The sequence below is a fragment of the Saccopteryx bilineata genome, chromosome 3 (genome assembly GCF_036850765.1).
Source record: "Saccopteryx bilineata isolate mSacBil1 chromosome 3, mSacBil1_pri_phased_curated, whole genome shotgun sequence".
NCBI lineage: Eukaryota > Metazoa > Chordata > Mammalia > Chiroptera > Emballonuridae > Saccopteryx > Saccopteryx bilineata.
Genome location: NC_089492.1, coordinates 160,652,041 through 160,678,665, shown reverse-complemented (window position 1 = coordinate 160,678,665; position 26,625 = coordinate 160,652,041). Strand labels below are relative to the sequence as shown.

General features: G+C 41.6%; 1 protein-coding gene across 1 annotated transcript in view; it reads right to left on the bottom strand.

The window, feature by feature from the left end:
* GOLPH3L (golgi phosphoprotein 3 like) overlaps nt 1-26,625 on the bottom strand; it is a 54,525-nt gene that overhangs the window by 16,804 nt on the left and 11,096 nt on the right. Inside the window, exon 3 of the mRNA XM_066268029.1 lies at nt 740-871. Coding sequence (XP_066124126.1) covers nt 740-871 — 132 coding nt within the window. The remainder of the gene's footprint in view (nt 1-739; nt 872-26,625) is intronic.

The window sequence follows — 26,625 nt, the reverse complement described above, 5'->3', positions numbered from 1 at the left end:
TTCAGTTTATAGCTATAGCTACAGAGGGAGAAATAACAGCATCCTGTGATTTTCCTGCATAAAAAAGACAAAAGCATGAACTTCTTTTAACTCTTCTTTTTTAAATTTTTCTTAAGTGAGAAGTGGGGAGGCAGAGAGAAAGACTCCCACATGCACTCCGACCAGGATCCACCCAGCAAGCCCCCTACAGGGTGACTGATGCTCGCCTATCTGGGGCCATTGTTCCACTGCTCAGCAACCGAGCTAATTTAATGCCTGAGGCGAGGCTATGGAGCCATTCTCAGTGCCCAGGGACAACCTGCTCCAACTGAGCCATGGCTGCAGGAGGGGAAGAGAGAGAAAAGGGAAAGGGGGAGGGGTGGAGAAGCAGATGGTTCCTTCTCTCATGTGCCCTGCCTGGGAATCAAATCTGAGACATCCTCATGCCAGGTGGACACTCTACCGCTGAGCCAACCAGCCAGGGTCTCTTTTAACTCCTTAGACCAAAGATTTTTGGATTTCTCCCTCTGATATAGAATAATTAAAACTATTAGGTAATAAGGGCAACTAAATCAGTGATATTTATCTTGTCTCACTACTCTAATATACTGCTCACAAACATTAGGGGATATTCAATGCTTCATATTCATTTTGAAATATCCCCTAATGTTTGTGAGCAGTGTATTTCTATTCTTCCAAAATGGACCATTGACACCCACCCTCTCATAAACTCAGAGAATGTTCACAGAGGATGTTGTACCTTTCTGTCCAGTAGTCGTTTCTTACGCATGGTGGGGGGTTCCAGATAGATTCGACCCCGCATAGCCAGCTCTATCAGGATGCCCCCTCGCAGGCCAGATGATATGCAGTCATTCCAGAATGATGTGTAACCCTAGAAAAGGAGAAAAGAGAAGAGAAAGAATATTCTGAAAGAAATAAAGGCTTGTAGCAAGCACCCTAAGAATAGTATACGCTGTTGTGATTTGTTTCACAGCATACTATATGAACTCAGAGAAAAGTATAGAATAAAAGAATCTCTCCTTAATTGCCTTAATCTAACCCTGCCCAATATGATTTTCTGCCTGACTTTTAAGTTCTTTCTGTATTTGGCTGTTAGTTAAAGACTGGCATGTCAAGTTTTACTTTTAGAGAAGAGTTTTGGTTTCTTTGAAATATGTTTTCATGACACTCAATTTCACAGTAGGATACAAATGAGTCGAGTAGAAAAATGTAAACTATATGAACCTTTTAATCTTTCAAGATATGTATTAATAATACAAGCTATTTTGATGGGTGGTGTGGTTGGAACCCAGTTTTGCCACTGACTTGCTTATGTGACTTAATCTTTCTCAAGTGCAATGTTTTCATCTTTAAAATGGGGACACTAATATCTATCTTCATAAGTTTGCTGTGAGTCTGACCTGTGCTGGCGCAGTGTAAAGCACTGACCTGGAATGCTGAGGTCACTGGTTTGAAACCCAGTCATGGCACATATGAGAAGCAACTATTCCAAGTTGATGCTTCCTGCTCCTTTCACCCCCACTTTCTCTTTCTCTCTCTTTCTCTACAATAAGTAAGTTTGCTGTGAGGAATAAATTAGATGTTATATTCAAGAGAGCATTTATTACAGGGAGTGGAATACAGTTGGCAGTTAAGTGTTAGTTCTCCTTCTCTAGGTGCTATAAAAGATACAACGGCATATAAGAAATAGCTACTGTCTTAAGAGCTGAAAATCTAGCTGGAAAGACCATGCAAGCTTCAAGAGAGTCCTGCAATAGAATAAAATTTAAATAAAAGCTCAGTTATAAAAGCAGAAGAGACAGGCATTAATGACTCTTGTAAGTTTGGTTTAGATCAGGGGTCCCCAAACTTTTTACACAGGGGGCCAGTTCACTGTCCCTCAGACCGTTGGAGGACCGGACTATAAAAAAAAACTATGAACAAATTCCTATGCACACTGCACATATCTTATTTTAAAGTAAAAAAACAAAACGGGAACAAATACAATATTTAAAATAAAGAACAAGTAAATTTAAATCAACAAACTGACCAATATTTCAATGGGAACTATGCTCCTCTCACTGACCACCAATAAAAGAGGTGCCCTTCCAGAAGTGCGGCGGGGGCCAGATAAATGGCCTCAGGGGGCCATAGTTTGGGGACCCCTGGTTTAGATGATAGCTTTTCAAATTTTAAGTCACCTTGGGCTAGAGTAGTCAGGAATGCTACGGGATCTGAGCTGGGGTTTGAGGAAGAGTTTGAATTTGGCAGAGAGGAAGTGTTTTTCTGGAAAACCCTCTAAATTCCACCTATTCTTCAAAAGGGCATTTTTTGTTTTGTATTTTTCCAAAGTTAGAAGTGGGGAGGCTGTCAGACTCCCAGATGTGCCCTACCAGAATCCACCAGGCATGCCTACCAGGGGGCGATGCTCTGCCCATCTGGGGCATTGCTCCTCTGCAATTGGAGCCATTCTAGTGCCTGAGGCAGAGGCCATGGAGCCGTCCTCAGAGCTCAGGCCAACTTTGCTCCAATGGAGCCTTGGCTGCGGGAGGTGAAGAGAGAGATAGAGAGAAAGGAGAGGGGGAAGGATGGAGAAGCAGATGGGAATTGAGCCCAGGACTTCCACATGCTGGGCCAAACGGCCAGGGCCAAGGGCATTTTAAACTACAGTGTCTAGAAAGGAGGCCTCAAATGTTTACAGATCTAACTCAAGGATTTAAAGAGACATCATAAGATCAAGTTTATTGGGACCAGTTGTTTGGAAAGCCTAATGCTTTGAACTTGCTACTGAAAGGCAGTATGGAATCTTGAAGGTTCTGTGCAAGGAGTTATGATTAACACAAGTAACACTCATCAGAGCTGTTCAATAATATTTAGCTGTCTTTGGGTATAGCATTCCCTCTCACTGGAGAGAAGCTGGGTGAGATGTCGGCAGGGATGGTTTCGCATGGCTTTAAAGCAACCTCCAAACTAAATCACTAGTTAACAGTAGTCTAGAATTTTTTATTAAACTTTTAAAAAAATTCTATTTTTCCTCTTTATTGCTTTGGAAATTATATACTCACTTTTATTTAGGAAAGTTATCCTTGGTATTTTAATACGCATGACAATTAATTTAAAATTAATACAAGATCTGATTTAAGTGAATCAATATAGTAACTACTTTCCTAGTTGACCAATATTTTATCCTTTTGTTTAACCTCACAAATTAGACATTATTAGTAGCATCATTATTTTATGTAGGTAGCACTGTTTAGATTTACTCAGATGCTTACCAATTTCCTTGCTCACCATTCCTTCTTGCATTTCAGACCTCCTTTCTGGTACCATTTTCCTTCTTCCTAAAGTAGAATTTCCTTAAGTGAAAGTCTGTTGAAGGCAAACTCTATTTTGTTTATCTGAAATGTCTTTATTTTACCACAATTCTTGAAAGATAGTTTCTCTGGACATAAAATTCTAGCTTGATAGTTTTCTCTATCACATTACAGATACTATGTCTCCTTCTCTAGCTTCCATTGTGCAAGTGAGAAATCTATCATTTCTATTGCCTGTGGTTTCTTTGTGGGTGATTTACCTTTTTTCTTTAGTCCTTCAAGATCTCTTGGTGTTTTGCAGTTTGGCACACAATATGATTGTGTCTGAATTTACTTATCCTATTTGGGATACGCTTCCTATGTCTGTAGATTTAGTTCTTAGTTCTTAAAAATTTTCACTTCTTACCCCTGGCCAGATGGCTAGGTTGGTTAGAGCATCATCTTGAATACACAAAGGTTGCGGGTTCAACCCCCGATCAGGGTACATACAGGAACAGATTGATCTTTCTGTTTGTCTCCCTTCCTCTCTCTCTAAAAGCAATAAATGTGTTTTTTTTTTTCTGTATTTTTCCGAAGCTGGAAACGGGGAGAGACAGTCAGACAGACTCCCGCATGCGCCCGACCGGGATCCACCCGGCACGCCCACCAGGGGGCGACGCTCTGCCCACCAGGGGGTGATGCTCTGCCCCTCCAGGGCTTCGCTCTGTTGCGACCAGAGCCACTCCAGCACCTGGGGCAGAGGCCGAGGAGCCATCCCCAGCGCCCGGGCCATCCTTGCTCCAGTGGAGCCTCGGCTGTGGGAGGGGAAGAGAGAGACAGAGAGGAAGGAGAGGGGGAGGGGTGGAGAAGCAGATGGGCGCTTCTCCTGGGTACCCTGGCCGGGAATTGAACCCGGGACTTCCACACGCCAGGCCGACGCTCTACCACTGAGCCAACCGGCCAGGGCCAATAAATATGTTTTAAAAATATTCTGAGTCCTTATCTCTAAGAATTTTGGCTTTCCTCCATTTTTTTAAGAGAAAGAAGAGAGAGAGAGAGAGAGAGAGAGAGAGAGAGAGAGAGAGAGAGAAAGAGAAAACAGGGAGGGGAAGACAGAGAGGGAAGCATCAGGTCTCAGTAGCTGCTTCTTATATGTGCCTTGACTAGGCAAGGCTGGGGTTTCAAACCAGTGACCTCAGCATTCCAAGTCAACACTTTATCCACTGTGCCACCACAGGTCAGCCTCCCTCCTTCCTCCCCTTTTACCTTCCTTCATTTATTTTGCATGCACAAGGGAGAGAAACAGAGAGAGACACACACATACACACAGACAGACAAGAACAGATGGGAAGTGAGAGAGATGAAAAGTATCAACTACTGAGGAACAGAATAGAGGCAGAGGTGGGATCAAAGGGGCCAGAAGGAAAGCCGACAGAGGGAAAGGGGATGATAGGATGGGATCAGAGAAGGGAAAGAGATTGGTGAAATTATATATACATAACACAGCATTATAGAGAGCAGGAAACCAAATCCTGGAGGGAAGGGGGGCAAAGGGGGTGTTGAGGTGAACATGGGGGAGGGGAGATGCATTTGGGGGGACACTAGAATCTATGTAAACATAATAAATTAAAATCAATTTAAAAAAGTATCAACTCATAGTTGCAGCACCTTAGTTGTTTATTTCATTCTCATCATTGCTTTGATGGGGGCAGGGTGGGGGACTCCAGCCAAGCCAACGACCATGGGGTCATGTCTATGATCCCACACTCAAGCCAGCAACCCTGCACTCAAGCTCGTGAGTCCACACTCAAGCCAGTGACCTCAGGGTTTCGAACCTGGGTCCTCAGCATTCCAGGATGATGCTCTATCCACTGTGCCACCACCTGGTCAAGCCAGGCTCCTCTGTTTTTTATATTCCTTCCTTCTGGGACTTCAATCTTTCTTACTCAAGCCCCCCATATCTTTTAACCTCTTATATTTTTATTTCCTTTGTCTCTATATTGCTTTTTTTTTGGGGGGGGTAATTTTCTGAAGTGAGAAGCAGGGAGGCAGAGAGACAGACTCCCACATGTGCCTGACCGGGACCTACCTGGCATACCCACCAGGGGGCAATGCTCTGCCCAACTTGGGCGTTGCTCCATTGCAACAAGTCATTCTAGCGCCTGAGGTGGAGACCATGGAGCCATCCTCAGTGCCCAGGTCCAACTTTGCTCCAATGGAGCCTTGGCTGCAGGAGGGAAAGAGAGAGACAAAGAAAAAGTAGAGGGGGAATGGTGGAGAAGCAAATGGGCGCTTCTCCTGTGTGCTCTGGCCAGGAATCAAACCTGGGACCTCCACATGCCAGGCTGACACTCTACCACTGAGCTAGCCAGCCAGGGCCTCTATATTGCTTTCTGAGGAGTCATTTCATATCTGGCTTGCAATTACTTTCACCATCTATATCTAATATGTTTAATTAACTGAGATTTTGAGTTCAACTATTTTTATTTTATTTTTATTTTTTTAAAGTTTTGTTTCTAAAGTCTTTTTTTTAATTATTTTATTTTATTTTATTTACTTTTTTTTAGATTTTATTTATTCATTTTTATTAGAGAGAGAGGGGAGAGAGAGAGAGAGGAAGAGATAGAGAGAGAACAGGGGGAGGAGCAGGAAGCATCAACTCCCATATGTGCCTTGACCAGGCAAGCCCAGGGTTTTGTACCAGCGACCTCAGCATTTCCAGGTCGAAGCTTTATCCACTGCGCCACCACAGGTCAGGCCAACTATTTTTATTTCTTATCCTATTTAGTTATTTTCCACATTTGCCTGGTCATTTGTGATGATTTGTTTCGAGGTACATTTGATTCTTTTATTTCTTTAAAAAATGTCAAAGATATTTTATATTGTCTGATCTAAGGTCCTTGAATGACTTCTTATTTGTTATTTCTCCTGATTCTTTCTCATGGGTGTTTAATTCTTTGTATGCCTTATTATATCTGAGTAACAGGTCCATATTTAATTTTTTGTAAATCTGTGAGTCTGTGGAGACCTATATATTTCTGACCACTAAATTCCTGAATATCTGGACTGATTTGGCAATTTCCCCCAGGGAGAATTAGTTTGTTTATTGCTCATCTCTAGGTTTTTAATTTTGGTATTTTTTGGGGGGCCCTGACAATTTCCTTTACTCTTCAAAGACCCAATAATACATTAAAAATTAAGTTTAGGCCCTGGCCGGTTGGCTCAGTGGTAGAGTGTCAGCCTGGCATGCAGAAGTCCCGGTTTGATTCCTGGCCAGGGCACACAGGAGAAGCGCCCATCTCCTTCTCCACCCCTCCCCCTCTCCGTCTCTCTCTTCCCCTCCCGCAGCCGAGGCTCCATTGGAGCAAAGATGGCCCCGGAGCTGGGGATGGCTCCTTGGCCTCTGCTCCAGGCGCTAGAGTGGCTCTGATAGGGACAGAGTGATGCCCCAGAGGGGCAGAGCATCGCCCCCTGGTGGGCAGAGCTTCGCCCCTGGTGGGCGTGCCGGGTGGATCCCAGTCGGGTGCATGCGAGAGTCTGTCTGACTGTCTCTCCCCATTTCCAGCTTCAGAAAAATACAAAAAAAAAAAAAAAAAATTAAGTTTACGCACCTGACCAAGGTGGTGGCACAATGGATAGAACATTGGACTGGGATGCGGATGACCAGGTTAGAGACCCCGAGGTCGCCAGCTTGAGCATGGGCTCATCTGGTTTGAGCAAAGCTTACCCGCTTGGACCCAAAGTTGCTGGCTGGAGCAAGGGGTTACTCGGTCTGCTGCAGCCCCACGGTCAAGGCACATATGAGAAAGCAATCAATGAACAACTAAGGTGTCCCAACAAAAAACTAATGATTGGTGCTTCTCATCTCTTTCCCTCCTGTCTGTCTGTCCCTATCTATCCTTCTATCTGACTCTGTCTCTGTAAAAAAAAAAAATTAAAAAAAAAATTAAGTTTACGCAAGACTTTTTTTTTTTTTTTACGGAGACAGTCAGAGAGAGGAACAGATAGGGACAGACAGATAGGAGGGAGAGAGATGAGAAGCATCAATTCTTTGCTGTGGCACTTTAGTTGTTCATTGATTGTGTTCTCATATGTGCCTTGACCAGGGGGCTAGAGCAGAGTGATTGACCCCTCACTCAAGCCAGAGACCTTGGGCTCAAGCCAGCAACTTTTTTGGGCTCAAGCCAGCAATCATGGGGTCATGTCTATGATCCCACACTCAAGCCAGTGACCCCTTGCTCAAGCTGGTGAGCCCAGCTCAAGCCGGAGCCTGTATTCAAGCCGGCGACCTCGGGTTTTGAACATGGGTCCTCTGCGTCCCAGTCTGACACTCTATCCACTGTGCCACCGCTGGGTCAGGCTCCAAAACTATTTTAAGTACTTAAAAAAATTTTTTTTTCCCATTTATTTGAGATAGAGAAAAAAATGGAAAGAGAGAGAGAGAGAGAAGCATCAACTCATTATTCCCCTTTAGTTGTTCCATTTAGTTGTGCACTCATTGACTGCTTCTCATATGTGCCCTGACTAGGGATTAAACCTGTGACCTCAGTGCACTTGGACAATGCTCTATCCACTAAGCCACCCGCCAGGGCCTTAAGTACTCTTTTTTTTAAATTTTTTGTTTTATTTTTATTAGATTTCTCTTTTTTTATTCATTTGAGAGAGAGAGAGAGAGGAGACAGAGAGGGAGAGAAAAGGAGGGTGGAGCAGGAAGCATCAACTCCCACATGTGCCTTCACCAGGCAAGCCCAGGGTTTCAAACTGGCAATCTCAGTGTTTCAGGTTGACACTTTATCCACTGTGCCACCACAGGTCAGGCAAAGTACTCTTAATGCCTTATTTTTGCATACTGGCCTTTGCACACAAAATTCTTTCTGTCTAGAAGAACCAACTGCTCTTCTTTCTCCAACTCCTCCTTGTTCTTAAGGATTGAGTACAGGGCTCACATCTTCCTCGTAACCTTTCTAACACTGTCCTTCCCTCCACTCCACCCTCTAGGTTAGGTACCTTACCTGGGAGTGCCTGTGTATATATACTTCTCCCCACCATTTATTATATTACATTGGAAGCAACTATTTGTCCTCATTAGACTATAAATTCCTTAAGGAGAGAGTATGACTGATACATAGTATTTCTCAATTTGTTTCTTGAAAGCATAAATTTATGATTGAAATATATTAACTTGGTCAAAGCTCTGCTCGAACCATGAACATCCCTAGACACATCCAAATTCCAACTTAAATTTTTAGACTCAAAACTGGGATTACTTCCCTCCCCACTGCCTGTCTCATTGTTATTTCAAGAGTTGTATTTGAAACTCCTCTTTAAGGATAAAATAAGCTTATCTTTTTTAGATTAATACAGCTAGTGCTCGATGTACGACCACGATTGGTTCCGACAGACTGGTCGTAACACGATTTGGTCGTAAGTTGAGTAGGCTATATGTACAGTACTGTGAAATGATGTTATAAAAATCTTTAAGTCATATTTTATCATAATTTTCTTTCATTATTGTTATATATCATAATTTTCTTTGTTCATTTTATGCCATTTGTATCATCTCTACACCATTTTGTTTCTTATTTTTACATTTGTCAGGTTTAAGTAAAACACTGCATTACCAGTACAACTGGTTTAGTATTTGCAAAGACAATTTCCTCTTGGTAGTCATCTTGGGAGGGGTCTGATGAAAAATAGCCAAGACACGAAACACAAATTGCTGTCCCGAGTCTGGGATAACAGTTGAAATGCTGCACGCAGAGATGGTAGTGCTGCCGGAAGCTGTTCCACACTGTTGTACGCCCAGCTGGACAACGCTTGCGCTGCCAGACGCAGAGCAGTTGTGGCTAGCGATTGTGGTCGTAAAATCGAATGGTCGTAAGTCGATCAATATTTGTACTTGGTTTTAAACAACTTACCTGTATAATTAGTGTTAAATCATAATTTATGTCAGAATATATAATTTAGTTAGGCCATAACCTTTATATAATTCTGGTGCTATAAATTTCAGGTGTGTAAACATTTTAGCCACTATTAAAGCAATTGTAGAAAACTTTTCCTTTGTTTTCTTATTTCTTTCTAGCTTCTGTTTCAGTGACAGTGATATCAGATTGTCAAAAGAATATGAGAAGCATTATAAATAAAGAAACAATGGAGCCTGACCAGGAGGTGGCGAAGTGGATGGAGTGTCGAACTGGGATGTGGAGGACCCAGGTTCGAGACCCCAAGGTCGCAAGCTTGAGTGTGGGCTCATCTGGTTCGAGCAAAGCTCACCAGCTTCGACCCAAGATCACTGGCTTGAGCAAGGGATCACTCACTCTGCTGTAGCCTCACGGTCAAGGCACATATGAGAAAGCAATCAATGAACAACTAAGGTGTCGCAACGAAAAACTGATGATTGATGCTTCTCATCTCTCTTCATTCCTGTCTCTCTATCCCTCTCTCTGTCTCTGTAAAAAAAAAAAAAAAAGAAAGAAACAATGAAGACCAGGGTGTAGAAATGGATATAGTGCCTTTTCTGGATTTCTTAATATAAACATATTTTACTTTAAAAATAATAAAAAGTAGCCCTGGCCAGTTGGCTCAGTGGTAGAGCGTCGGCCTGGCATGCAGAAGTCCCAGGTTCGATTCCCGGCCAGGGCACACAGGAGAAGCGCCCATCTGCTTCTCCACCCCTCCCCCTCTCCTTCCTCTCTGTCTCTCTCTTCCCCTCCCACAGCTGAGGCTCCATTGGAGCAAAGATGGCCCGGGCGCTGGGGATGGCTCCTTGGCCTCTGCCCCAGGCGCTAGAGTGGCTCTGGTCACAACAGAGTGACGCCCCGGAGGGGCAGAGCGTCGCCCCCTGGTGGGCATGCCGGGTGGATCCCGGTCGGGCCCATGCGGGAGTCTGTCTGACTGTCTCTCCCTGTTTCTAGCTTCAGAAAAATACAAAAAAAAAAAAAAAAAGTAATAGAGCTATTTTTATATCTTAAACACAGTTTTAAAAATAAGTCAATATCCAACAAGGTTGAGCACATGGAAACCTCAAAACCCTTGATTCAGTATTTTCTTCTGTTCGCCATTCCTACCTTAAACCTTTGGATACTATGAATAGGTGAGGGCAGACAGAGAAAATCAGTGTAACTTCCAAAGAATTTCCGTTTCTTCCATATTCTTATAGCATTTTGTACCTTTCTATGTCTAGTAGCATGTTTATTATATTACACTTCTTTTCTCCCACATTGGATTCATATGCTCCTTGAGGGAAGACAAACACACCTTAGTTACTTCTGTGTTTTCCTTATTTTTCTCAGTGCCTTGCATAGAACAGGTGCTCAATAAACGTTGGCTGACTTGGCTAACCAGGTGGTGACACAGTGGATAGAGCAGGCATGGCCAACATATAGCCTGCAGGCCGGATCAGGCCTGCGTAATGAATTTATGCGGCCCGCAATTAAATTTGTAATATTCTCCACTACTTTAAAACCTTAGCTACTCAGAAGCGGAAGTGTTTTTGCTTATTGGAAATCAAGATATTTAAGAAGATATTGATATGTGAAAAAGAATTCTGCATGTTCCTAATCTAGGGTTAACTTCCAATAATTGTTCAAATGGATTCGTGATACTTTATTTTTTAAAAGAACTCCATTATAAAGATTTACAACTTTTGTACTAGTCTGTACTTGATATGAACTGTTTGACGTTTAGTGGCAATGTGAAACCCACATTCTTTTAGGCGGAGTTTGCCAGTGCACACCCAAGGTCAAACAATTCGTTATTTTTGTGGTCAAGTGTCATTGTAGCATAGACAATAGCTGTAGTTGGTAACTTGAAAACGTGTCCAGGCTGTTTGTAAAACAAAAAAAATGTTTTATTTGCGATATAACTCCTTCAAACTCATTCTATTAATTAAATATTGTTTCGACTGCAATACGGTTTGGATATTTATACGGTATGTGATTGTATTTTCATTAAAAAATAATTTTATTGGAGAAGATGGCACTGGAGTAGGTGGACGTACCAACTTCCACCTCCCAGAACCAAAGTGGATTACAAACTAATTTTAAGAACTATCATCTGGAAAAACCAACTTTGGACTAAACTAAGAGGACTCTTCAACCAAGGAACACTGAAGAAGCCACACCGAGACTGGTAGGAAAAGCGGAAATGCGGAGAGGACTGCCCAGCTCCCCGGAGCGAATGGCAGCCGAGAGAGACTCGCAAGGCGGGAAGTGAGTTTAGCAGAGAGGGAAGGGTCCTGAATCCCAGGAACAAAGCCCCAGCCTGCAGCCCCAGAGCCCAGAAGAGGCGTAAGGACAGTATTTAGTTGGAAACAAGTCAGGACACTGTGAGAAAGAGTCTGATTTCTCAGACCCAGGATTCTTCTTAAAGGGACCGCGCAGAACACCTCTCTCATAACCACTCACCCAGGGCTCCGGGGGACGGGGAGTGAGGAGAGTACCGGAGTAGCAGGAAGAGAGTGTAATCTAGGAGGTACAGGGAGAAACATTTGAGAGACAGCCACTCTAACCCCTGGGACAGTCACTCCCCAAATCTGAAGTGAATATTTCCCCTGGAAACAGCAATACCAGCAAAGGGAAGCAGGACACCAGCCAAACAAGCTCTCCCACGGCACTCAGAGCAGAGTTGCTTAGAAGGAGGGAGCTTTCGAGGCTACAGTAGTGAGTGTTAGGATCTGAGCTGCAGCGCCCGCACCCCACACGGCTAAGGGCTCACCAGAGGGCGGGCAGCGGCGGGACACAGAAGCACGGTTCTGTTGGCAAGAGCGGAAGTCTGCTGGCCGCCACTGGGCTCACGTGTGAGCTCAGTCTTGCCTGGCTGGGGAGGCGTAGGCGTGCAAAAGCGGTCAAGCCCAGCTGCAGGCAGACTGTAATCCAGCCTGCGGGAGAAGGGCGGGAACCCTGGGAGGGGTGGAGACCAGCCCTTGAGCAAGGGCACAGGAGCACAGCCTTGCCCTGCCCGTGAAACCAAGGCTTGTGGCCTGACTTGGGAGCCAGCTCCTCCCGCAGGGGTGGAGCCAAAAGCCCAGAACAGGCAGAGTTCCGCTACTGGCCAGTAGAGCCAAGGCTAGCAGTTGTTCCACGAGCAGACTCCTCCTGCAAGGGCAGGCAAAAGCCTGGAAACAGGCAGAGACCCGCAGGTGAGCAAAGGTGCTCGCCAGAGCCCTCAGGGCCGAGCATAATGCCACCCATGGAGGCGGGGCAAAGGCCAAGGCCACCAAGGCTTGTGCACCTGAGCACATGATCACAGCCACTCCCGTGAAGGAGAGGTGGAAACCTAAGCAACAGCCCCAGTGGGCAGGCACCGGCAACGCCCAAACACAAAAGCCCTAGGCAGCAACAGAAGAAGGGGTGGTGGGTCTGCAGACAGACCATACCTAGGGAATAGAGGCCATACCCAGTGGACGCCAGTGGCCAAAACCTTCCTTTACACAGAGAAAATGCAAAGGCAGAGAAATGCAACACAAATGAACCAAGAGAAATCCCCAGAAAAGGACCTAAATGAATCAGATATAACCAAGTTACCAGATGCAGAGTTTAAAATAACGATTGTTAGGATGCTCAAAGATATTAGAACAACAATAGATGGTCATTACAAACACCTAAATAAAGAGATAGCAAATATAAAAAAGGACATTGAAATAATAAAAAAGAATCAGTCAGAAATGACAAATACAATATCTGAAATAAGGAACACAATGGAAAGAATTAAAAGCAGGATGGATGAAGCGGAGAATCGAATCAGTGAGTTAGAAGACAAGGTAAATAAAGGCACAGAAGCAGAGCAGAAAAAAAGAAAAGAGACTCAAAAGTCTGAGGAAACTCTAAGAGAGCTCTGTGACAACATGAAGAGAAATAACATCCGTATCATAGGGGTTCCTGAAGAAGAAGAGAAAGAATAAGGTATGGAGACTTTGTTCAAGCATATCATAGCTGAAAACTTCCCTCAATTAAGGCAGGAAAACATCTCACATGTTCAGAAAGCACAGAGAACTCCACTAAGGAGAAACCCAAAGAAATCTACACCAAGACAACATCATAATTAAAATACCAAAGCTAAATGATAAAGAGAAAATATTAAAAGCTGCTAGAGAAAAAAAGACTATCACCTACAAAGGAGCCCCCATAAGGATGACTTCTGACTTCTCAACAGAAACACTTGAGGCCAGAAGGGAATGGCAAGAAATATTTAAAGTAATACAGAACAAGAGCCTACAACCAAGACTACTTTATCCAGCAAGGCTATCATTTAAAATTGAAGGAGAAATAAAAAGCTTTCCCAACAAAAAAAACCCCTCAAGGAATTCAGTACAACCAAACCAAGGCTGCAAGAAATGCTAAGGGACCTGTTGTAAACAGATCAAAGGAAAAAAAGAATATAGCAAAAGAGGAATACAGTTTTAAAGAATAAAATGGCAATAAACAATTAAATATTAATAACCTTAAATGTAAATGGATTAAATGATCCGATCAAAAGACATAGGGTAGCTACGTAGATAAGAAAACAGGACCCATACATATGCTGTCTACAAGAGACACACCTTAAATCAAAAGACGCACATAGACTGAAGATAAAAGGATGGAAAAAAATATTTCCCGCAAATGGAAATGAAAAAAAAGTGGGGTAGCAATACTTATATCAGACAAAATGGACTTTAAAACAAAGACTACAGTTAGAGATAAAGAAGGTCACTACATAATGATAAAGGGAGCAATCCAACAGGAAGATATAACCGTTATAAATATCTATGCACGTAATATAGGAGCACCTAAATATATAAAGCAGACTTTAATGGATTTAAAGGGCGAGATCAACAGCAATACTATAATAGTAGGGGATTTCAATACCCCATTAACATCATTAGATAGATCCTCAAGAAAGAAAATTAACAAAGAATCAGCACACTTAAAGGTCATATTAGATCAACTTGATTTAATAAATATCTTCAGAACTTTTCACCCTAAAACAGCAGAAAAATAAACATTCTTTTCAAGCGCTCATGGTACATTCTCTAGAATAGACCACATGTTAGGGCACAAAAGTGGTCTCAACAAATTTAAGATTGAAATCATATCGAGCACTTTCTCTGATCACAAAGGCATGAAACTAGAAATTAACCACAACAGAAAAACTGAAAACTACTCAAACACTTGGAAACTAAATAGCATGTTATTAAATAACGAATGGGTAAACAATGAGATCAAAGAAGAAATTAAAAAATTCCTAGAAACAGACGATAATGAGCATACATCAACTCAAAATTTATGGGACACAGCAAAAGTAGTCCTGAGAGGGAAGTTAATAGCAATACAGGCATACCCCAAGAAGCTAGAAAAAGCTGAAATAAACAATTTGACCCTACATCTAAAAGAACTAGAAAAAGAACAGCAAGTAAAGCCCAGAGCTAGTAGAAGGAAGGAAATAATAAAGATCAGAGCAGAAATAAATGACATAGAGAGTAAAGAAACAATACAGAAGATCAATGAAACCAGGAGCTGGTTCTTTGAAAAGGTAAACAAGATCGATGAACCTTTAACCAGACTCACCAAGAAAAAAAGAGAGAAATGAGAGTGGAGAAATAACAACTGACACAACAGAAATACAAAATATTGTAAGAAAATACTATGAAGAACTGTACGCCAAAAAACTAGACAACCTAGATGAAATGGACAAATTCCTTGAAACATATAATCTTCCAAAAATTAATCTGGAAGAATCAGAAAATCTAAACAGACCAATTATAACAAATGAGATTGAAACAGTTATCAAAAAACTCCCAAAAAAGAAAAATCCTGGGCCTGATGGCTTCACAAATGAATTCTACCACATACTCAAAGAAGAACTAACTCCTATACTTCTCAAGCTATTTCAAAAAGTTCAAGAGGAAGGAAGACTTCCAAGCTCCTTTTATGAGGTGAGCATAATTCTGATTCCAAAACCAGGCAAAGACAACACAAAGAAAGAAAATTATAGGCCAATATCCCTGATCAATTTAGATGCTAAAATCCTCAACAAAATATTAGCGAACTGGATCCAGCAATATATAAAAAAAATCATACATCATGATCAAGTGGGATTTATTCTGGGGAGGCAAGGCTGGTACAATATTCGCAAATCAATCAATGTGATTCATCACATAAACAAAAGGAAGGAGGAAAACCACATGATAATTTCAATAGATGCAGAAAAAGCATTTGATAAAATCCAGCACCCATTCATGATCAAAACTCTCAGCAAAGTGGGGATACAGGGAACATACCTCAACATGATAAAAGCCATCTATGACAAACCCACAGCCAATATCATACTCAATGGGCAAAATTAAAAGCAATCCCCTTAAAATCAGGAACAAGGCAGGGGTGCCCCTTTCACCACTCTTATTCAACATAGTTCTGGAAGAGCATCAGCCTGGGATGCTGAGAACCTAGGTTTGAAATTCCGAGTTGTCAGCTTGAGTACAAGCTCATCCAGCTGGGACATGGGCTCATCTGGCTTGAGCATGGGCTCACCAGCTTGAGTGTGGGATCGCTAGCTTGAGAATGGGATCAGAGACATGACATGACCCCTTGGTCACTGACTTGAGCCCAAAGGTTGCTGGCTTGAAACTCAAGGTTGCCGGCTTGAGCAAGGGGTCACTTGCTCTGCTGGAGCCCCCCAGTCATGGCACATGTGAAAAACCAATCAATGAACAACTAAGGTGCTACAAAGAAGAATTGATGCTTCTCATCTCTTTCCCTTCCTGTCTGTCCCTTCTCTCTCTCATTCTCTCTCTCTCTCTCTCTCTCTCTCTCTCTCTCTCTCTCGTATGCTGGCTAAAAAGAAAAAGGCTGGCTGACTTGCATTGAAGGAAAAATCATATTATTATACAATTTTTAAAAGGTTTTATTTATTGAATTTAGAGAGAGAAATAAAGGGGAGGGGAGGAGTGGGAAGCATTAACTCAACAGTTGCTTCTTGTATATGCCTTGACCAGGCAAGCCTAGGGTTTTAAACCCGTGACCCCACCATTCCAAGTCAATGCTTTCTCCATTGTATCATTACAGGTCAGTTCTATTATATAATTTTAATGATACTTCCTGAGGTTGAACTGTACTCTGGGTGAACATAGGTAAATTATTACACAATTATCTCTATTTCCTCCAAATCTTTCTATTTCCTTAAATATTCCTATTTCCTCCAAAACCCTTCTAAATCATTCTTATAGGCTAAATTGTGTCCCTCCAAAATTTATATCTTGTATCTTGAAGCTCCAACCCCCTAGTACCTCAGATTGTAGTTGTATTTAGAGATAGGGCTTTCAAAGATATGACTAAGTTAACATGAGGATAAGGTGGCCCTAATCCACTTGATTAGTTGGAGACACACAGTGACACTAAGGATATAAGCACACACACGAAAAACCACGTAAGGACATAGTGAGAAGATGGCCATCTGTACATTAAGGAGAGAGGCCTCAGAAGAAACTAAATCTTGGACTTTTGACCTCCAAAAGTGTGAGAAAATAAATTTCTGCTGTTTTAGCTACCCAGTCTGTATTTTATTATAGCAGCTCTAGAAAACTTAATACAATCATACTCCCACAGAAAAATTTAGAAACCTTGTCCATTCATTTGATCCTAAGTTTTAAGATTCAAGAAAAGAGAATACTACCTACTCATATTTATCTCTTTTTGGTGTAGTAGTCTCATCCTCCTCCTAAGGCGGATATGTGACATTGGTTCTGACCTACAGCTGTCAGAGTGAACTGAAGAGAAAAATATAATGTCTATTTATTTATATACCAGGCTCTGAAGATATGGTTATAAGTTAAATATTATTTACTTCCTCTTCAAACATTTTTTGTTTTACAAATTGGGTTATTTAAACTTATTTACTTGGACTTTTGTTCCTTATGACCACAATATCTTCTTTGAGGGAAGAAAGAGAATAAAATGTATAGAATTTTCATATTTCCTCCTTAAAATCTAAGATAATAGCATAAAAAATTAAAACTAACAAAATTATATCATTCAGAATTGTACAACGGTACTTTCCCTTACTCTGACATTATTGATATCAAGTTACTATTTTTTATGGTATCTCCAAAGCTTTTTTTTTTCTTTTTCCAAGTGAGAGAAGAGATAGTGAGGCAGATTCCCGCATTCTCCCTGACTGGGATCCACCTGCCAATCCCCGTCTTGGGCTGATGCTCGAATCAGCCGAGCTATCCTCAGGGCCTGAGGCTGACACTCAGACCAACCAAGCTATACTCAAAGCCGGAGGCCAACGCTTGAATCAACTGAGCCACTGACTGCGGGAGGGGAAGAGGAAGAACGAGGAGCTGGAGAGGGAGAGAAGCAGATGGTCGCTTCCCCTGTGTTCCCTGACCAAGAATCAAACCCAAGACATCCATACACTGGGCTGGTGCTCTATCCACTGAGCCAGACAACCAGGGCTGGGATCCCAAAATCTTTAGGAGTGAGCTTTGCCAGGGTATTAGACATCAGAATAAGAAAGTCATGGATAAGACTCAAAGAAAATGACTTGTGCCAAATATAACTGCAAAATGTAATAATCTTTTATTTTAATAGGCATTTTAGTTAAACTCCTGACAGGGGTCATCAAACTTTTTATAAAAACCGCCCACTTTTGCAGTGCTGGTCAACCTGGTCCCTACCGTGCAACCAAACAGCGCGGCGATTGGCTCACCATGAAAGCTGGAACGCCCACTAGTAGGGACCAGGTCTACCAGCACTGCAAAAGTGGGCGGTTTTTATAAAAAGTTTGAGGATCCCTGCTTGGGGTCACACTAAGTAATTAATAATCCTGAATGATTCTCTTTGCTTAGCAAGAAATGTGATACCCGTTTTGCAAGCATGTCCTTTTTTTACTTCAGAGTCAGTATGAATTAAAATTTCACAATTTATTGGCCATTTAATCATTTAACTTTGACTCACTTAAAGAGAGGACAATATATGCCTAGCACGATCAGGAAGAGAAGGTGCAAAATGTTTTAAAAACTCTAAGTTACAAACACAACATATTGAAGGAGCCAAAAGAAATAAAATGGCTCATGTCAAGTTTACAGGCTCAGTGGTTACAGTTATAAGTCTAAATTTAAGCTAGTTGTTTTTGACATAATATCAATTCCAGATTATTTCATAATAGAACAATGTGCAATAGGGGGTTGGAAGGTATAAAGAAAGGCTCTCAATGAAACAGTTACGATGTTTTCCTATTGTTAAAATAGGACTTTGGCCTTTCAGGTTATTTCCATTTTACCAATGGTAAATAATTCTTTGGTGTTATATGACTGGATATAATAAAAAACAAAAGTTATTTTTTAACAGTCTATGTTAATAAAAACCACAAAACCCAACAAGCAAGTCCTTCTGATTCACACTTGGCAGCAATAACTACTGACAAGAGATATATTGCTCATTTTGTTAAAAAAAACCCAAAAACCTGAAAGGTCAGGTGGTGATCTAAATCAAACTTTCAATCTTTTAGGAAAATGTTTTATTTTAGAACTGAGCAACTTTCAAAGAGTAGCATTTTTTCCATCTATAGCCATTCACTGAAAAGTGTACTAACTTACTGACTGATTTTTAAAAATTTATTAATTAGGCCCTAGCCAGGTGGCTCAGTCAATAAAGTGTCATCCTGGTGCACTTAGGTCATGGGTTTGATCCCTGGTTGCAGCACAAGAAGGAATCAATGCGTGCACAACTAAATGGAACTAAGTGGAACAAGTTGATGTGTCTCATTCTTCCTGTGCTCTCCCCTTCCTCTTTCTCTCTCTCAATCAATGGAAAAAAATGTATTAATTAGTTTGCAGCAATTTTTTTTTTTTGTATTTTTCTGAAGCTGGAAACGGGGAGAGACAGCCAGACAGACTCCTGCATGCGCCTGACCGGGATCCACCCGGCACGCTCACCAGGGGCTATGCTCTGCCCACCAGGGGGTGATGCTCTGCCCTTCCGGGGCGTCGCTCTGCCATGACCAGAGCCACTCTAGAGCCTGGGGCAGAGGCCAAGGAGCCATCCCCAGCACCCGGGCCATCTTTGCTCCAATGGAGCCTTGGCTGCGGGAGGGGAAAAGAGAGACAGAGAGGAAGGAGGGGGGGGTGGAGAAGCAAATGGGCACTTTTCCTATGTGCCCTGGCCGGGAATCGAACCCGGGTCCCCTGCACGCCAGGCCGACGCTCTACCGCTGAGCCAACTGGCCAGGGCCTGCTGTAATTTTTTTTACCAGCCTTGAAAAGCTTGCATTACCAATTTCCCATTACTAAACAATTCCAATGAGTGAATTATAACCAATGGAAAATCATTAGAAGCTTGAAAAAGCTTAGCATTAACATACTTTATAATTTTTTAAAAAATTATTTGATTTTTAGAGAAAGAATACAGTGAAAGACATTGATTGGTGGTTCTCCTTATTTATGCATTCATTGGTTGATTCTTTTTTTTTTTTTTACAGAGTCAGAGAGAGGGATAGATAGAGACAGACAGGAACGAAGAGAGATGAGAAGCATCAATCATCAGTTTTTTGTTGTGACACCTTAGTTGTTCATTGATTGCTTTCTCATATGTGCCTTGATCGTGGGCCTTCAGCAGACCAAGTAACCCCTTGCTCGAGCTAGCGACCTTGGGTCCAAGCTGGTGAGCCTTGCTCAAGCCAGATGAGCCTGTGCTCAAGCTGGTGACCTCGAGGTCTCAAACCTGGGTCCTTGGCATCCCAGTCCGCCGCTCTATCCATTACGCCACCGCCTGATCAGGCCATTAGTTGATTCTTGTATATACTCTGACCAGGGATAAAACCTGCAATCTTGGTGTATTGAGAAAACACTAACCAACTAAGCTCCCTACCCAGCCAGACCACATACTTTATAATTTAAGATAAATGTTTTATCCAGTCTGCTTTCTATTTTTCTATACATATGAATAGTGGCATTGTTTGAGAGAACATAACCGATACTAGAATATTCTTAGCGGCACTGTTGATATGGGCTCCTGAATGTCCATTAGCAAGTAGAATGAATTATATTCAGATAATGAAATACTATATTGCAGTGAACTGAATTGAATTCTATGCAACATGGAAGAATCTCAAACATCATACTGAACAAAAAGATATACAACAGTATTAACCCAACAACAAAGTTTTTTTTCTTTTTTTCCAAGTGAGAGGAGGGGAGATAGAGACAGATTCCTGCATGCCCCTGACCGGGATCCACCTGGCAACCCCTGTCTGGGTCCAATGCTCTGCCCTTCTGGGGCTATGCTTGCAACCGAGCTATTTTTAGTGCCTGAGGTGGAGGCTCCATGGAGCCAGCCTCAGCACCCACAGCCAATGCACTCAAACCATGGCTATGTGAGGGGAAGAGGGAGGGGGGAGGAGGAGGGAGAGGGAGGGGGAGAGGGAGGGGGAGAGGGAGGGGAGGGGGAGGGGGAGGGGGAGGGGAAGAGGGAGAGGGGAAGGGGTGGAAAAACACATGTCGCTTCTCCTGCGTGCCCTGACCGGGAATCAAACCTGGGACATCCACATGCTGGGCTGACGCTCTACAAATGAGCCAACTGGCCAGGGCCTCTATTAACATAAAGTTTAAAAACAGGCAAAACTAAATAAAATACCTTGTTCAGGAATATATACACATGTAAAACTACAGAAAGGTAGGGCAGCATATGATTAGAAAAGGGCATGAGAGGATGCCTCTAGGATGCTGATTATGCTCCATTGGTGGTGGTTACATGAATATTTGCTTTAAATTTACTAGTTAGATTGTACATAAGTGTTTTACATACTTTCTAGATATGTTATACTTCATAATTTTAGAAAAGTTAAACAAGAAAACCCATACTTGGATGTCCCACTTTGTTTGGTACTTAAATTTCAAAACATCTGAGTTTATTTAAGAGATAGAATGCTTTCAAATATTTGTAGTTATTCCCATTGCAAATCACTAAAATTATCACAAACATCAATGTTCTTTTTTCCCTAGAACCTGTCTCTCTTCACAGACTAACTCTTGCTCATCATCAGAATTTAGGTTAAGATTTACTACTTCCCAGAAGTCTTTTCCAGTATGTCTTCTTCTTCCCTCTTTTACTACCACTTTCCACCACACACCCGAGTTAGGTGTCTTTCTTCTTTGTTTCTTCAGGACCCAGAACAGAACATATATCACAGCATACTGCAATGGTCAGCTGACTCTGCCAATCCCCCTTTTACCTCTCCAGCCACTGCACGCCAATAAACTATAAATGGTATCAAAATCAGGACTATTGTCTTTATTCTCTTTCAAAATCCAGCAGTTGACATATATGAGACAGTCAATAAATTTTTGGTGACCAAATGAATGAAAATATATTTCTATAATTCCAATGAATAATACTTTTTGTCAATTTTTACTCCAGTGACATGAAAAATATGATGAAGAGCTTTTATGTCCCAATGCATAGTAAGTATTCAATAAATGACCTTACTAGGAGAAAGCTTTGCAAGAAAGAAAGGGTTAAAAAACATTACCATAAACTAAAATGATTACTGTCAAGTCAGAAGCATTAATAATCTCACTTCATTTACAGGTAATTTAATAATAAAGATTCTCATAAAGGGGAAAATTAAAATACACTAGCAATTCAATTAAAGCATTAATTGTCTAGGGGTCAATAATATCTATAGCAAAATTCTTACTACAGGCAATAATGACAAATAAATCTATTTTATTTTGGTCGGGGGGGGCGCTCAAATTTAATTTTCTCTGTTGAGATCAGTTATTGAACTGTGATAACATCGGTATAAAGGGGTGTTTCCCAACGTGGGGCCCACGCCCCACAGGGGAGCAATTCGATAGTTAAGGGGGGCAATTTGAAAATGGACTCAACACGACTTTAACTCTTTCGCCCCGGGCCATTTAAATGCAATGCTAGATATTGGTGCCAAATTTAACAAAAAATGCAATTCTTAAATAATTGCGGTAAATAATTATTAAGTATAATTTCGTTTGACGAGACCAAAATATCAACTGGGTGATTGGCGTCGTCAAGTAAACTTCGTCCTGGGTTCACCGCGGAGCGTGCTGTCTGCCGCGGGGAACCCCGGACATTTTAAAAACTCGCTAAACAATGCAGTTATTCTCACCTAATTGGCCCATCGCAACTTCTGTAGTGTTTCACATCATTCAGTTGGTGTTAATTTGAAAGAAGTGTCAGTCAAAACTGTTGTAAAAGCTTGTTGATTTAATAAATATACATATATATATTGTATAGATATAATTGGTAAGTATTTGATTTTATTTTGATCAATATTAAACTCTTTATTAAGTACTTCTTGCATCAGGGCTAGAAAGCACTAATATTTTATAAATATTATTGGGGCTATAATAGTGCATGCACAACAATTTTAATTTTAGAAGCATAACTTGCCAGAAAATTTTGTCAAATGGAAAAAATATAGATACCTTTTGATTTGCTGTGGTAGTGTAGTAAATGTGTTATATACATTTAAATAAATATGAATTTTTAGTATACGTTTACTCTATGTCACATTGAATATATTTTAACACATATTTTAATATTAGTTTTTAATTGATCTTATTTTTATTATAGCCCATAGTAAAATGAGTGGTGCAAGCAAGAAAAAAACTCGTCAATATTCGGAGGAATATTTAAAATTTGGGTTCATACCCACTGTTCACGATGAGCGGATTCCTTTTTGTCTTTTATGCCAGCAATGCTTGACCAACGAATCAATGAAACAAGGTCGTCTTGAGACACATTTAAAGGCGAATAGTGCTCATATTAATTCAGATTTGAGTTACTTTAAAACTTTAAAGAAAATTTTTGAAAAAAGAATAAAGTCTCTATTTACTGCTCATACTTCAACTAATAATCGTGTTCTTGAGGATAGTTATCAAATTTCTTTATTCATCGCTAAAACTGGAGAAAATCACACTATAGGAGAGAATTTAATAAAACCGTCAATATCAGCATTTCTTAAAACGGTTCTTGAAAAAGATGACAACGATGTAAAAGCCATGCCACTCAGTAACAATTCTGTTAGCAGAAGAATAGACGAAATGAGTGAGGATATTGAAAAACAACTTATTGAAAAGCTGAAAACAAGAAAATTCTCTTTGCAAATGGATGAATCAACTTTGAGAGACAGTGAGGCAGTATTGATAACTTACGTTAAGATATATTGATAAAGGACATTTTGTTGAAGAAATGTTGTTCTGTAAAAGATTAGAAAGCACCACTACCTCCAAAGATATATATAATAAGCTAAAAAACTACTTAGATGTCAATGATATACCAATGAAAAATATAACATCTTGTGCTGCAGATGGTGCTCCCAATATGATGGGCAAGAAAAATGGCTGCTTAAAATTGATGAAAGATGCGAATCCAGAAATGATTCTTGTGCATTGTGTTATTCATAGGGAAAACTTGGTAGCTAAAAACATCTCGCCTGTTCTGAATGAAGTATTACATACAGTAATAAAGTGTGTTAATGCTATTAAAGCTAGTGCCAAATGTGAGCGTCTTTTCAAGCTATTTTGTGAAGAACAAAATGAAGATCATGTGAGACTTTTACTTCATACTGAAGTAAGATGGCTATCTAAAGGAAACTGTTTGAAAAGATTTATGGAACTGTTTGATACTCTTAGTGATTTTTTAAGCGACAAACCTGAAATGAAGTATCTGTTAACAATAGATGGTAAAAGCATTTGTGAGTTATTTAGCCGATATCTTTGAAAAATTAAATATATTAAATAAGCAACTTCAAGGAACAAATAAAACTCTTGTCGATGCAAAAGCAAAGATATTTGGTTTCATTACCAATATTGAGTTATGTCAGAAACATATTAACAACAAAAACTTTAAACAGTTTCATTGGCTCCAAAAATGTGAAGTAACTGATATCGCTTTACTTGTTATTGTCAATCATTTGAATATTCTATCAGCTGATTTAAAAGAAAGATTTTCTGATTTAAAACAAATTGATTTCCCAACATGGATGATGCAGCCAATGTTAGTGGATTTGTCTGATATATCAAATATGCAGTATCAAGAAGAACTCGCAGAATTGCAAAATGATGAGTCAGTTAAAGCTTTACTTAATATCAAAGGAGCGATGGCATGGCTTTGTGAGGAAACAGAAATCAAATACCCAAATTCAACCAAATGTGCAAGAAAACTATTGCTACCGTTTCCATCTTCATTTTTAGCTGAATGCGGATTTAGTGCTGTAAATGATTTACTGGTAAAAAAAAGAAATCGGCTGGATATAACACAACGTGGAGACTTGAGACTAAAGCTAACCAAATTGGAACCTAATATAAAATCTCTGTGCAGCAAGCATCAAGCGCAAGGATCACACTAAATTAAAATAATAAATTAATATAGAAAAATCTGTATTAAAATTATTTGGAATTTAAATTTCTGTTTTTCATTATATGTTTTGAAATTTTACTTACTGTGTTTTGTTAACAATTTCATAGTGATTTCTTCCTAGAACCTATCATTTATGTTTATTAAGTGAACAAATAAATTTTTTTTTTTTTTTTTTTTGCATTTCTCTGAAGCTGGAAACAGGGAGAGACAGTCAGACAGACTCCTGCATGCGCCCAACCGGGATCCACCCGGCACGCCCACCATGGGGCGATGCTCTGCCCAACAGGGGGCGATGCTCTACCCATCCTGGGCGTCACCATGCTGCGACCAGAGCCACTCCAGCGCCTGAGGCAGAGGCCACAGAGCCATCCCCAGCGCCCGGGCCATCTTTGCTCCAATGGAACCTTGGCTGCGGGAGGGGAAGAGAGAGACAGAGAGAGAGGAAGGTGCAGCGGAGGGGTGGAGAAGCAAATGGACGCTTCTCCTGTGTGCCCTGGCCGGGAATCCAACCCGGGTCCTCCGCACACTAGGCTGACGCTCTACCGCTGAGCCAACCGGCCAGGGCAAATCAATTTTTTAATGTTAAAAATTATGTATGTAGGCCCTGGCCAGTTGGCTCAGTGGTAGAGCATCGGCCTGGTGTGCGGGGGACCTGGGTTTGATTCCTGGCCAGGGCACACAGGAGAAGCGCCCATTTGCTTCTCCACCCCCCTCCTTCCTCTCTGTCTCTCTCTTCCCCTCCCGCAACCAAGGCTCCATTGGAGCAAAGATGGCCCGGGCGCTGGGGATGGCTTCTTGGCCTCTGCCCCAGGCGCTAGAGTGGCTCTGGTTGCGGCAGAGCGACGCCCCGGAGGGGCAGAGCATCGCCCCCTGGTGGGCGTGCCGGGTGGATCCCGGTTGGGTGCATGTGGGAGTCTGTCTGACTGTCTCTCCCCGTTTCCAGCTTCAGAAAAATACAAAAAAAAATTATGTATGTTACATAGGGGGGGACATAAAATTTTAGAAAGGTTAAAGTGGGGCATGGCACAAAAACGGTTGGGAAACACTGGTATAAAGTGTACTTGAAAGGTTACTTTCTTCAAAATGTATTTAAACTTCTTGGTTATGTTCACAAGAAAATGAAGGTTAGAAGGAGACAAGATGGTGATGGAGTAGGTAGATGTACCAACTTCTACCTCCCAGAACCAAAGTGGATTACAAACTAATTTTAAGAACCATCATCTGGAAAAACCAACTTTGGACTAAACTAAGAGGACTCTTAAACCAAGAAACACTGAAGAAGCCACACCGAGACTGGTAGGAAAAGCAGAAATGCAGAAAGGGCTGCCTAGTTCCCCAGAGCGAATGGCAGCTGGGAGAGACTCGTGTGGCGGGAAGTGAGTTTAGCAGAGAGCAGAGTGTCCTGAGTCCCAGGAACAAAGCCCCAGCCTGCAGCCCCAGAGCCTAGAAGAGGCGTAAGGACAGTATTTAGCTGGAAACAAGACAGGATACTGTTTGTGAGAAAGAGACTGATTTCTCAGACCCAGGATTCTTCTTAAAGGGACCACGCAGAAAACCTCTCTCACAACCACTCACCCGGGCCTCCGGGAGAGAGAGTAGAGGAATGGAGTAGCAGGAAGAGAGTGTAATCTGGGAGGCACAGGGAGAAACACTTTGAGGGACAGCCATCCTAACCTCTGGGACGAGTCACTCCCCAAATCTGAAGTGAATATTTCCCCTGGAAACAGCAATACTAGCAAAGGGAAGCAGGACACCAGCCAAACAAGCTCTCCTGTGGCGCTCAGAGCAGAGTCGCTTAGAAGGAGGGAGCTGTTGGGACTATAGTAGTGAGTCTTAGGGTCTGAGCTGCAGCGCCCCCATCTACACGGCTGAGGGTTCGTTGGAGGGTGGGCAGCAGCGGGAGGCGGAAGCACGATTCTGTTGGCAAGGGCAGAAGCCGGCTGGCCACCACTGGGCCCAGGTGTGAGCTCAGTCTT